This window comes from Numenius arquata, chromosome 19 (genome assembly GCF_964106895.1).
Source record: "Numenius arquata chromosome 19, bNumArq3.hap1.1, whole genome shotgun sequence".
NCBI classification, from domain to species: Eukaryota; Metazoa; Chordata; class Aves; order Charadriiformes; family Scolopacidae; genus Numenius; species Numenius arquata.
This window is the reverse complement of record NC_133594.1, coordinates 7,693,190-7,705,743: the sequence shown is the minus strand read 5'-3', so window position 1 is coordinate 7,705,743 and position 12,554 is coordinate 7,693,190. Positions and strand designations below refer to the sequence as shown.

Genomic DNA, 12,554 nt, shown 5'->3' with positions numbered 1-12,554 from the left:
TGTCATTTTGCTCTCTGTCAAGTGTCTGGTTTTATTCCATTCCTTTTTTCTTTTAGCAGATGGAGAATATTACTCTCCTTAACTTGTTTTTTTTTTTTATAACGTGAAGTGGGTATCCTCAATTAATACACTAATCTGTTTTCTAATTAATTCCCTGCGGTTTTCCTCCCTTTTTGCTGGTACATTGAATCCTGAGTGCAATTCTGTAAACTCAGTAATTTGATTACTTAAAGGAGAAGTAATGAATTTCATGATCGAGTTGTAAGTCTTTAGGAAATGCTAAATTTCAGGAAGCAAATGGATTCTATTATTGCAGTTTAAAACCTGCTTGTACCCAGGGTATAAATGTGCACCGATAATAATATACTCTACTAAAATACAGGCGCATCCCTGTCAGCTAGTCCTAAAGCGAATGGCGTTGTCAGAAATCTGACGCATTTGCCCTCCTACAAGCACTTGTTGTTGTATTTTTGTATGCAGATGCAATGGCAGGGTGAGTATCAAAACATCAACATTCCATGATGTGGATTTATGTAGCATTTTTTTATTGCTTGTTTCCAGTAGAGGCAACAGTGTATTAGACACACTGTACAAATAAAGAGAAGGGATTTTCGTTGCTTCTGGAAAATTGTTTTGGCTGCTTTTTTGGGAGGTGATTTTTCTGACCTTTCTTCTATTTGACGCTAAACTGGACACATTGCAAGAATCCTCTCAAAATTTTATAGTCACTGTTATTGAACCTAATAATTTAACTTTTCTGTAAAAAGGAAAAAAAATACAAGATACATAAGCTTAAGTGTTTCAATTGAAGTGTTTTACTTGGTAAAGGCTGTAGTGAAAATATGCAGGATACCTCCTTGCCACTGTGTCCCATTAAATAGAATTTTAGAAGCTGCATAGTAATTGTAATCCCAGTCAGCATCTTGCCCGTGTTCTCTCTTGACTTAAAGAAAAATAATAACAGAGGAAAGAGAACTTCTATCTCTAAAATTAGGGAGTCATCAATGCAGTAATTACAGTAGTTGAAATACATTTTGGAAATTTATTTTCAGTTATAAAAGCTTCAAGCCTTTGGGCAAATAGGAGAAATTTCCCATCTCGCCTGCTGTGGCTGAACCATTATAATTTGCTAAGTTAAATACAGAATGCTACAGAAATTTCTTTCCTGTTCTAGGATTTCTTTTATACAACTCAGGTCATTATTTTTGCATTTTGATAAGATTATGTCACACATTTCATTGTGACATCAGCCCAGTATGGCTGAGAGAAAAAGTACATTGCAAAATTAAGTAGACATCAATTTTTACCAAATACTTTTGCTTTAGTCCTACAGTTCCTTATGAGTTTGGGGGTTTCGTGATAGAACAGTAAATATGCAAAGTCAACAGTAACTCCTCTCTCTAAAATCTATCAGTCATAAACAGGAATAGCTCTTTGCGTTTTAGCTCCTGTAGCAGTCTTACAAGAAAAAGTAGTTTGTATCCTCCTTAATTGCAGACTCAGCATACAAAATAAATGTCATCTTTTTAATCCTTTGCAGTCCCAGACAACCTTGTTATGAAGATCCTGGCAAAACGCCTAAACGCGCTGGACTGTGCGACCAATGGTTGGGTGCTTTATGGCTTCCCAAGGGACATAGAGCAGGGAGAAGAGCTGCAGAAATCACATTTTATTCCAAACAGGTAAGCTATAAATTTAGCAATTGTGACATTGCATATATGAAAAATTTGTTTATGGAAAGATACAGGTCTTTATTGACATTGTATAGGCTGCTGCATCTTATTTATTTAGTCCTTCCTTAGCTAGAAAAGGGGTCTTGCTCCTGGAGAGTAGGAAATAGAGCATTGGCCTTACAAATCCTCCAGATGGCCAAACTGTGGGAGAGAGAAGAGGTTTGTACTTCTGGTTATTTGTTTGAGTTGCCTCTAAAGGCAAGCCATAAGAAATGGATTAAAGTTTGGATTATATCAGAAGGTGTATTTTATTTGCAGCAGGAGGAGGGATCTACGTCTTCTTTCTTTAGCATTGGCATAATATCATGGAAATATATTAGTATTGCGAGGAGCTCATTATGAGACTTTTGGGTTTTGTGAAATAATTAAAAACAACATGAGAATTATATTTTATTTGAGCTATAATGAAGTGTTCAGAAATGTAATATAAGAGAAATGAGCATCAAAAGAGAACTGTTATGACTGCCAGACAAATAAAATGGGGTTACTCTTTACAGCTGGTCCAAGGGTGGTGAGGATTTGAGATGCTGGTGTACTCATCAAAGCTGAGAGGCTTCTCCACCCACTCCAGGGGTTCCTGGTTCAGTCCATACCACTGGCTGACACTGTGGCCGCTCCAAAGGCATGCATTGGAAATTTGTAGTCTTTATGCTCCAGGAAGCTTATTCTTATCTAAAAACTAGTAGTGGAAAACGGATATTACCCACATATAAGTGTTTATGTTGGCAAAGTAACTCTTCCTGTGTTTTCTGTGTGGTTGCCCTCAATCCACCCCCCACTCCCCATGCAGGGCACAACAGAAAGATATAAAAAGGTAAGATTGAGTTGGAGGGAGAAAAGAGGAGAGTGAAAAGGGAGGGAGCTGGTGGTCATGCCATCAAGGTTTAAAAACGAAAGTGTGTGAAAACAGCAGTAGCTTTATTTATTAGAAGTAAGACAAAATACATCTTAAACAGGAATCCGTTTCATGCAAAAAAGGAGAAAAAAATCTTGAAATATGCTAGATTCAGTTAAATAACAGTTCCCATGGATTATTCTTTGTGTGCATTTAGAAGGTAGGTCCTGAGTCCTTAAACATGTATCCAAATACCTGAGATCAATGTGAATACTCAAGTGTGCGCCATGTGCTCCTTTACAGGATCGAGACCTCATCAAGTGAGGAAGAGCAACTCATTATAAAATTGTTTGTGTGGAAATTTGGCACCGATCCATTTGCTCAGCTTCCATTTTCATTAAGGAGCTCTGTGCATTCATATCTGAGTTAAGAATTTGGCCCCTACTATTTTATACAGGGGTTGAAGTAAGGGACAAAAATAGACATCGTGCTACCTGATTGATTTTGGAGCTGATATTTGGAATGAAACTGAAGTAGTAGGTATATAAGGGAGAGAGGGTGATTATAAACAAAAGGACATATTGCAGCATAGGATAGCAGGGCAGTAATTCAGTTTCAGTTGTGATGCTAGTTATAAAACACTATCTGCAGAGGTGGTGTTTCTGACATCAGGAGAAAAACCTGATAGAATTATAGCCTTGAAATCAATCTGGGAATAGGATGCAGAAATCTATAAATCAGACACAGAACAATCTACAAAGTCTCATTTTTAGGAGGGCTCTGTTGATGAAATTAGATTAAAATAAATTTACATATATATCAAGTTTATTATTAAAATCTAGTCACATCAGTAAACAAAATTATTTGTGAAAGAGTATGTTACTCTGTATTTTGAACTCAAAGTAGACCTCTTTGGCTGATCAGAACACAGAGTTATTGTCTGCTTGTCAAGTCATAAATCTATTCCTTAGAGCTAATAAATGGTTAGTGTTCAAATACTATGTTTTATCTGACTCCCACCTCATAAAGCTAGTACACATAATACTAAATTATACAGCATTGAGCAGGATCAGTCTCCTGACTCCTCCATCTTATGAAAAGAAAAACAAACCTAGTAATTGATGGTAGAAAAGAAGGAAAATAAAGTTATTTGAAAACAAACAAAATGGGCTATAAAGTTTGTTAAAATGTAATAATAAAAAAATCCATACAGCATCAGCCACTGCATTCAAAGAACTGCCCAGGAACAAAAAAGGAAAATAATTCATTTTCCACTGAAAAAGTAAGGTACAGGGTTTTCTTTAAATTAGAATTTGCAGTAGAGCAAAGTCTTGCTTACAGACTGTTACAGGAAAACCCATCTGTATCAGACAAAACCTGTCTACTAAAGAACTGCTTTTTCTGTACTCGGAGAAGACATGTATTGCTTTCTATGTTCCTCCTTATGAAGCAGTTACTGCTTAAGTGGACAGGATCCTAATCGTATTGAACTGTGGCAGCCTTTAGGGCAAATAAGAAGCTGAATCTATTAGTGGTCTCTCAGCTATCTGGTAAAAGAACACCATTAACCACTTAGTGCCTACGGTAACTGGGAATCCAAATACAATTACAGGTTGGCGTCTGAAGCTCAGAACTACTAAGGCAAAGGACTGAATTCAGTTCCTCATCCAAATGACTATAAATAGGTATTTTAGCTTTTTTTATTGTTAATGCCTGAGCAGCAATAGGAAATATATAGTATAGTCATGGGTAGGTCTAATGTACAGAAAATTCTATTTAATATCTAGCAAAATCTTTCTTATCCCCTTCTGCTCTCTCCCCAACTTACAGTTAAAATAAGACTCAGCAGCAACAGTGTCATCTGTTATATATCTCTTGTCATTAGCTTCAGCTGGTTCATGACCAGCTGTCTGCTGGTTCCAGGCCAGCTTAAGGCAATCAGCAGTTTAAGGATTCCCTGAGCCAGAGGGTCATCTGGACAACTGTCTAATAGCCCATTTGCCTTGACTTTATAGTCTCTTTTTCAACACACGGTGCTTCTGGCCTCCACCAAATCACATGAAAAAAGAGTTTTACTTTTTCACAGGGTGTCGTATGAAAATACTTCACAGTGGTTTTTCCAGGCTCCTTTCTTCTAGGGAAACACAGTTTTAGGCTTTCTCTCATAACGCTCTCCTAACACTCCTGATTTTATAAGCCTCTTATATATGCCTGTTCAGTCATCTCTTTCTCAGGCGAAGAACCTTGATCTGGTTTATCTGGGTATCTTTTCCTTTCCCCAAAGTCACTTCACTCTTGTGATCATCCTGTCCCCCTGTTCTCTACCTTCTCGAGTTATTCTAGCGGTTTCTTTTCTAAGGTGGAACAACCAGAACTGCATTCAGTTTTGAGGGTAGCACTGTGTGCTGGATGTATATATATTACCATAACCATTTTTTTTTTAATTTTGATATTAACTCCATTACTCGCAATTGCTGGTATTCTGTTAGATGTTATTGTGATAGATTTTGGAAGAATGTCTTGTGTGTGTAAACTATGATAACTATACAGTGTGTCTTTCATTGAAAATATACTGGAAAAATCACACAGTGTCACAAATCACAACTGAGTGTGTGCAACTTCAGCAAGGAGCCAAAAGACCCTTTAACTCAAGATCTCTGTAGTTAAAATTGTAGCCAGTTTTGTGTTCACATTCTCCTCAAGCTGATAAAGCAAGCTCTTCCATCTGTGCCAACGGGCTCTGCTGCTAAGTGCGTCCTGGGATTCCCGGTTCCTCTGTTCCATCATTTCCTTTGTTTTTTTTCCATTGGATCTGAATCCAGGGTCGATTGTTTTACATTTTAGTATTGATTAATTATATTACAGCAGTATCTACAAACAATACAAGTGGAAAGACAAAACTGGGCAGGGGAGGGATGAACTTGAGAATTGACCTAACAATACATATATAACATTTCAAATACCCATTTTTCCAATATTAAAGTATTTTCTTTCTCAGTAGAGAAAATAGACAGCACTAGCTTCTCAAATACTGCTTTTCCACCAGTGTTTTATTTGGCCTTCAAAACGGTGTGGCTGAATCCCCGATTATGTCATCTTTTTACATAATATATTTAAAGCTTCTTTTTCATCACACTGCTAAGAATCTATATTCAAACAGTTTAGGTTAATGAAGCTCCTAATTTCTAAGGTAGAATCTGTGAATATGTTGAAAAGGGAAAAATCAGAATGGAAAAAAAAGATTTTTTTTTTTTTTTTTTTAACTATTTGGTCTTTACATGGGGCTTTCGTATTTCTGCAGCTGATCCCAATGTGGATTAGGGATAATAAACAGCCTATTAATGGAGGCCTGAACTAGGAAATGGAGTTTGAATCAGCAGCAAAATTCAATGGCTGGCGAAGGTTAATAACTCCATTACTATCAGCTCTATTTTTTAGCCGTTTGAAGAGCTAGGTGTTAGCCTTATCTTACTCCTCATTAATTGAGCTAATAGAACCCCAGTGACCCTACCATGCTGCCATTATCTGAGAGTTTACCAGACATGGACTGGAATACTTATCACTGAATATGTATTCCTCAGATTCATTTTTATATCAGAAATATTTTTGTTAAACATTGGCTGTCTTCAGGTTTCTTTTTGTCTTTTCATTTCCTTGCTGCCTTCTGTAACAGCTACATATTTGGAAATTAAATGTAAATGACTTAATTAAAATCCTATCAAGGAACAAGCTAAGTCCCAAAATAGTTGCATCAAGGAAACATAATAGTGATTGAATTGATCTGACACGGAAAAATCTTACAGGGCATTTTTAAAACTTTGGCCTAATTTAAATGATGGATATTGTGTATTTATAATAGATGTGGTTTTAATTGATGGCATACAAAAATCTGATGAGTAACAAAGAAGAATTGTTATAATTATATCTACTTATTTTCTCCTCATTTTCAGGGGGAAAAAAAAAAAAAAACAGAAAAATGATGTGGTAATCAAGGCACTAAATCAGTACAGTAAAATTTGCCTGCACCAGAGAGAGAGACAAACAGTAGGAAAAGTCCAAGTGGCCTACGTAGGATTTGGCTTAATTTATAAAGAAAGCAGTAAAAATAATAGGCAGACCAATTCTCTGTTTCAATCATTCTCATTTTTTGTCTCTTCTGATTAGAAAGCAGCTTGCTCTTACCAGAGCCATTATATGGTTGCTGGTTTACTGACTGTTGTCTTCACTAATGCTAATTGGTTTCCTTTTTATTCTCACTTCGCACATCAGTGCTCCCATCTCAGCCACTCTCTCCCTCCTCCCTCACTCAAAGTCAGACTGACCGGGTTCGGTAAAAACTAAGGGGCAAGACAGTGGGAGCTAAAGGCACAGGATCTTCTTGAGGTCAGTGTTGTGCTTATGAAATAGAAACGTGTTTTGGAAAGTATGTTTTAGGTGATGAATTCTTATTTGTCTTCCCCAGTCCAGTGGAGGTGCTCACCCTCTCAGCCGTGCTGACTGTACCTCAAGTACACGCATAGCTACGCTCGGAGGGACCAGAACAGCCTGGCCAAGTGTTAAAATTACAATTTTTCTCCCCAAAGAAAATCTGTTACCAATTGTGCCTTTCCCAAGCTACAGTAATTCAGTCATTGTGTTATCTCTTGATGTAAGTGTTTTGAGACTTACACCGTTCATTAACAAGCTTTTAATTAACTCATTTACCTTTGTTTCCTGGTCTGCCTCTATTGCAAGAGGCATCGCTGAGCACTCCATAAGGGGCAAAATATACCAGGGAAGCTCCCATTACCTTCTGTGTAACAGCTGTGCATAAAAAGGTATACATTGCTCTGGCCTGAAGACTCCACTAAGCAGTCACACCCGTGGGCTACTGAACAGTGACAGCCAATTCTCCACATGGGGTGCAAAAAGCCACACACGCGCGGTCTTTTGCCCTACACAAATCTGGTGGAAGCAGCTCCTTACGCAGATTTCTGAGGTTTGGCCATTGGCAGGGAATCCTTATTCTCCGCTCTCCCTCTTGTCCTTAGTAGATTGTGCTCTCTCTTCCTGCATAACATTAATCCAAATAGAAGCTATTGCTGTTAAATAATCCAATAGATAGAAAATTGGATGATTTCAATAAAAAGATTATGTCACTTCTGCTACACATTCTGCCTGACCTATATTGGTACCATAAGAACCTTTCATTCTATCTTCTTAATATGCATCTTAAGGCAACAATAGCATAACATCAAATGCAGTTTTGAAATCCGTCTATGGGCTTTCTGTAGGATGCTGCATTTGCTGTCACAAGCATCACGTCTTGTTTCTTATTCTGCTCCAACAAGAATAGGAGGTATATTTGGCTTCATTTGTGGGAGGCAGGTGTTATTTTTAGAAGTTACCTCATACAAGCTCCTTTTGATGGCTGGAGTTTGTTTGGTGAAATCGTGGATACAGCAATTAAGGAGATCTCTGATCTCAGCCAGCTTCCTAAGTCTCCAGGAAGAGAAAGAAGAAAAGCTTCTACTTCTAAATAAAAATTCTTATTTTTATTTTTTAAGGACCCAAAACCACATCCATAATCCTTTCGTTCTTTTTGCTGCTGAAGGGAGAGATATTTTTCTGCAGTAGTTACCTCTCACAAATGAGGAGACATTAGGAAACCTGAAGACTTTCCTGATTTCCCTTATGTTGAAACCATTTTTCTCAGAAGATGCTACCAGTAACAGGGTTGCCTTTCTGAAGACAATACCTAACTGGAAAGAGAGACAGAAAACTCCAAAAGCGGTGGAGTCTGGGCTACTTTTCATGTCTTTGGCAATGGCAGCAAGGTTTAGACAAGGCAAACCAAACCAGCAACGTCTCTACTTTCTCCACATGGGAACAGAAAGAGTTACCCGTGAAAGTGCTGGGCTTGATGTTAATGCTCTCAGTGCCCCTTCACAAAGTGCCATAGGGTATCCACACTTGCAAGGTAGAGCTCTTAGCTCCTCCTTTGGCTGCCAAAATTAGATGTATGTGTGCAGCAGCAATTTGAACAAGATGACTTTGAGTAGGTGACATTGGGTAATATTTGAATCTTGAAGAGTCAAAGAACTTTGAATGATGTCAAACTCAATGTTACAGGAAACTTTCTGTTTGAATACCCGACTCTGCAGTTTGGAAGGACTAGATCAGGCAACATTGCAGAAAGGTCAAGATCCCAAAAAGCCTGATTTGGTTGGCTACACAAGAGTCCTCTGCCCTTACGTGCTGCCAGTCACTTCAGGGCAAAGGACTGGTTTGCATCCCTAGAGAGAAAAACTGTTTACTATGGGTATCATTAGTTCAGATTGTATCTAGTTCCTGGAAAAAACTGAAGATTTTTACTGAACCAACTAGCCAAGTTCTCACATATTTGCATTGAAAACCTTTCTCCTGTTACTCAGAAAGCTGAGATGAAGGGTATCCTGTCGTCAGTATGGGAAACTTGCACATTTCCATCTTTTCAGGGGAAAATATGTTGTTCTGAGAGGAGATCTGAGAACTGCCTGAAAGAAGAGCCAGGCTTGTAAAGTCCTAATTCACAATGACAACTTCATGGTACTAATCTCTACAAATCATAGAATCATAGAATTGTCCAGGTTGGAAGGGAACTTTAAGATCATCTAGTCCAACCATCAACCTAACTCTGATAAAAACCATCACTAAACCATGTCTCTAACAAAGGTTGTTCAGGGCATTCACCTGAGACACAACTTCTGTATAAGGAATGAAACAAAACAGTCATGGGAAATCAAAGTGTTATCATTTAAATAGTAACCAAGTGATCTAACCTGTGCTTTTTCCCCCTCAAGTCCCTTTGCTTTGGTGACCAAAGTGTGTGAATAAAAACCTAAGAGCATCCCTGAGAGCTCACTGAACTCCCAGACCCGGGTTCCTTCGGGTCTCCCAGTTTGGTCTCTATTCATCTTGTGCTCAATGGGTTGGGATCCAGCAGGATTCAAGGTGCTGTTTGAGGGCTGTAGCACTGAACCCGAGGGCTGTCCTGCAGCTCTTCTCTGAGGCTGTTTGATATAGAGTCGCTTTTAACTAACACTTTTGCTAAGACTGATGTGTGGTACAGATGTAGCTGCACACAGTCGTGCACCATCAGTGCATTTCGTGGAATGCAACACTGATTGATCTCAGCAGAGTGAAATATGATGGGCTTTGTCAATTCTGAAGAGTTCTTCAGGGACTAAAGGAGTCATTTTCACAATTTTACCTTCATTTCCTCAGTGGTTCACACAAAAATAAGAACCATATACCTGCAAGTCTGATTTTATAGGGTTGAGGAGCTTTTTGTAAGGAGGATGCTGGTTTCAAGATCTAATGGGAACCAGAAAAATTTTTGAAAAATAACTGAGGGAGGAAGACTTCAAATACAGTGGTGTGGCAACATTTTAATTTCCGTTGGGTAAGAGAACACATATAGATAAAACTGGTGAGAGTTTTGCACATGTGAGAACTGTGGATGGTGACACTTAGCGTCTGAGAAAGCATGGTAGGAAAAGGAGGGCTGTCCAGTGTTGTCAAGTAGCTCATCTGTACAGGTTAAAACTGAGTTTGTGAAAGTCTGTTACTGCATTTGCTGCCTGATGTTGAGAACACAGGGGCAGTGCTTTTAGAGGAAGTACATTACAAATGTGCATTACCTTTGAACTCCACCATCACCAGAATTCAGGAATTCTGGAGTAAAAACTTAGGACAAGATTGTGCCAGCTGTGCTCTGATTTAGTAGTGTCTTTGGGTCTGAGACTAATCCCAGGGTGAGCCATTGCTCAGAGGTAGTGTGACTGGCAGAATTGGCCCATACTGGAAACCACAGGCAGAACAGGCATTACGCTGCTTTTGCTTAGATTCTCCAAGCTGAAGATCTGGGAGGACAAGTGCATCAGTCTGTAGCAAATATAATACGGCTTGGGTGATTAAAACTGTCAAGTAATATTGCATATTGAATGGAGACTAGTTTGTCATTACCATGAGGATTAGAAAGTGTAATCTTCATTAAAACATCAGTGGATTTACTGCTGTTTGTCTTGGAACAAGGTATTTGCTCAGAATTTTCTAGTAAGTAAATTTAGCAGGTGCAGGGCAATTTAAGAGAGCGGAGCTGAATGCTGTCGCAGCTTATTCTGCAGGAAAGAGGTAGGAATGATCCCTTATGTCTGACAGAGGCACTGGATCTAATTCTATTGGTCTGGATCACCTGCAAGTCACATAAATGTACTAATCACCATCACTTAAATCGGCTTCCTTTGGCTCAGGTGTAAGTGGTGACCCAGTGGTTTTGTGCTGTCTAAGGATCATATTTTCTGTCCCTAAATACATTATGTTTACAAAAGTCTATATTCACAGAACGCTGTCCTTTGTAAGGCTTGAAATACATTTTGAGTAAGGCTTTTATCCGTCCCACAGAGGGTTTTAAATGTTATCCTTTTCTAACATGTGCTGTGTTTCTGAGCTCAGTAAGGCCACTATCACGCTTTGCACATGATAAAAATTATTTTTTAAAAAAATTGTAGTCTAATATTGTTCTGATATGAATGCTGATTAATATCCCACTGATATGCACTGAGTGAACGACCCAGGGGACAGGCTGTTCTTTTGCTAAAACCGACCAAAGGTCAAGGTACAGCAGGTTAAAAAATAATTGTTTCATTTAACCTTCTAGTAAATGTTGCTACTTTCGTGAACAAAATTTAAGCTGATTTTCAGGCCAAGTATATAGGAAGACTTCCTCCTCACATAGTTGCAGTGAAATCAAAGGATTTGTTTTGGCCATGAATGTGCCCCAAAGTTAAAGAAAACAGAAACAAAATAAAGAAGTCACCTGGGTTTTCAACCCCTTGAGTCCTTTGGACTCTTCTGATTGACGTAGATTTATTTTTCTTAGCAGTGTTTGTAGTAAAACACTGAACTGCCAAAGCAAAGCGTTGTATATGGTGAACGTGCCATACATATTTTTATAAAGTTTACTTTCTCCTTTTAAAATTATGGTTTCCTCACAGAATTCTGACTCCAGCTGTACATTCCTACCCTCCATGGATGAGACTGCATAGAATTAACTGGTGGAGGAGCAAGCCTTTAGCTTCCATTCCACCACTCAAAATGTTACCGCCAATCCATTATACTGAATCCAGGTTGTTATGAACTTTCCGTTAATAAATATCTGAAGTGCATTTTGCTCAGTTATTGTTAAAGAATTCTTGTATCCCAATTCTGTAATTCTTACAGGAAGTAGCTGTTCCTCAGAAAAATGATCGGTTAAAAACACAGCAAAACCAACGACGGCAGGAGAGAAGCTTGGACATAATGACAAGGGAGAACTAGGAACAGATTAATTTCTTAAAGTCTCTTCTGTGTCCTTCTTTGGCTGCATGTTTGCATTGCAAACATAGGACGTTTGTTCAGTACAGCTTCCAAATTGTCCCATCTGCAAAAACTTGAGAGTAGCTCCCTCTGATTTATTAAGCATCATGTTGTTTTACTAAGTGTAGGAGAGCTCCATATTCAGGCTGAATATTTGTTTTTAGTTCCTGCCTTGTAGAGAATTTCTCCAGCAGTTCCTAAGTTTCTCCTCATGCTGTCCTCCTCCCCCCACTCCTACCTGACCCCGCTATAGATCTGAACTGTTGTTTTACCTTGTTGATGTTTTGTCTATATTTGCTTTAACCAGATGCCCCTCTTTGCATGCAGCACTGGGACTCATCCCCTCTCTCCTATCAACAATAATTAGCCTTGTAAGACTAATGGAAGAAATCGTGTCTAATTACCCTGTTGAAGGCCCAATTATGTTATTAACATTTGTGGGCTATAAGCTAATGATGAGGAGAGCCTCTCATTTGCATAGCATTAAGTTAATTGAGCTGGAAGCTATGGGGTGGATAGCAGTGATGATAGCAGGATTCTGTTACAGAATGGATAATGATGACCGGAGCAGGATGATTCACCTGACAGGTTTATTAATTAACGGCTAT

General features: G+C 38.6%; 1 protein-coding gene across 2 annotated transcripts in view; it reads left to right on the top strand.

The window, feature by feature from the left end:
* Nucleotides 1-12,554, top strand: part of AK8 (adenylate kinase 8) — a 72,369-nt gene that overhangs the window by 42,310 nt on the left and 17,505 nt on the right. For both annotated transcript variants that reach the window (XM_074161177.1, XM_074161176.1), the window contains exon 11: nucleotides 1,541-1,682. In XM_074161177.1, coding sequence (XP_074017278.1) covers nucleotides 1,541-1,682 — 142 coding nt within the window. The remainder of the gene's footprint in view (nucleotides 1-1,540; nucleotides 1,683-12,554) is intronic.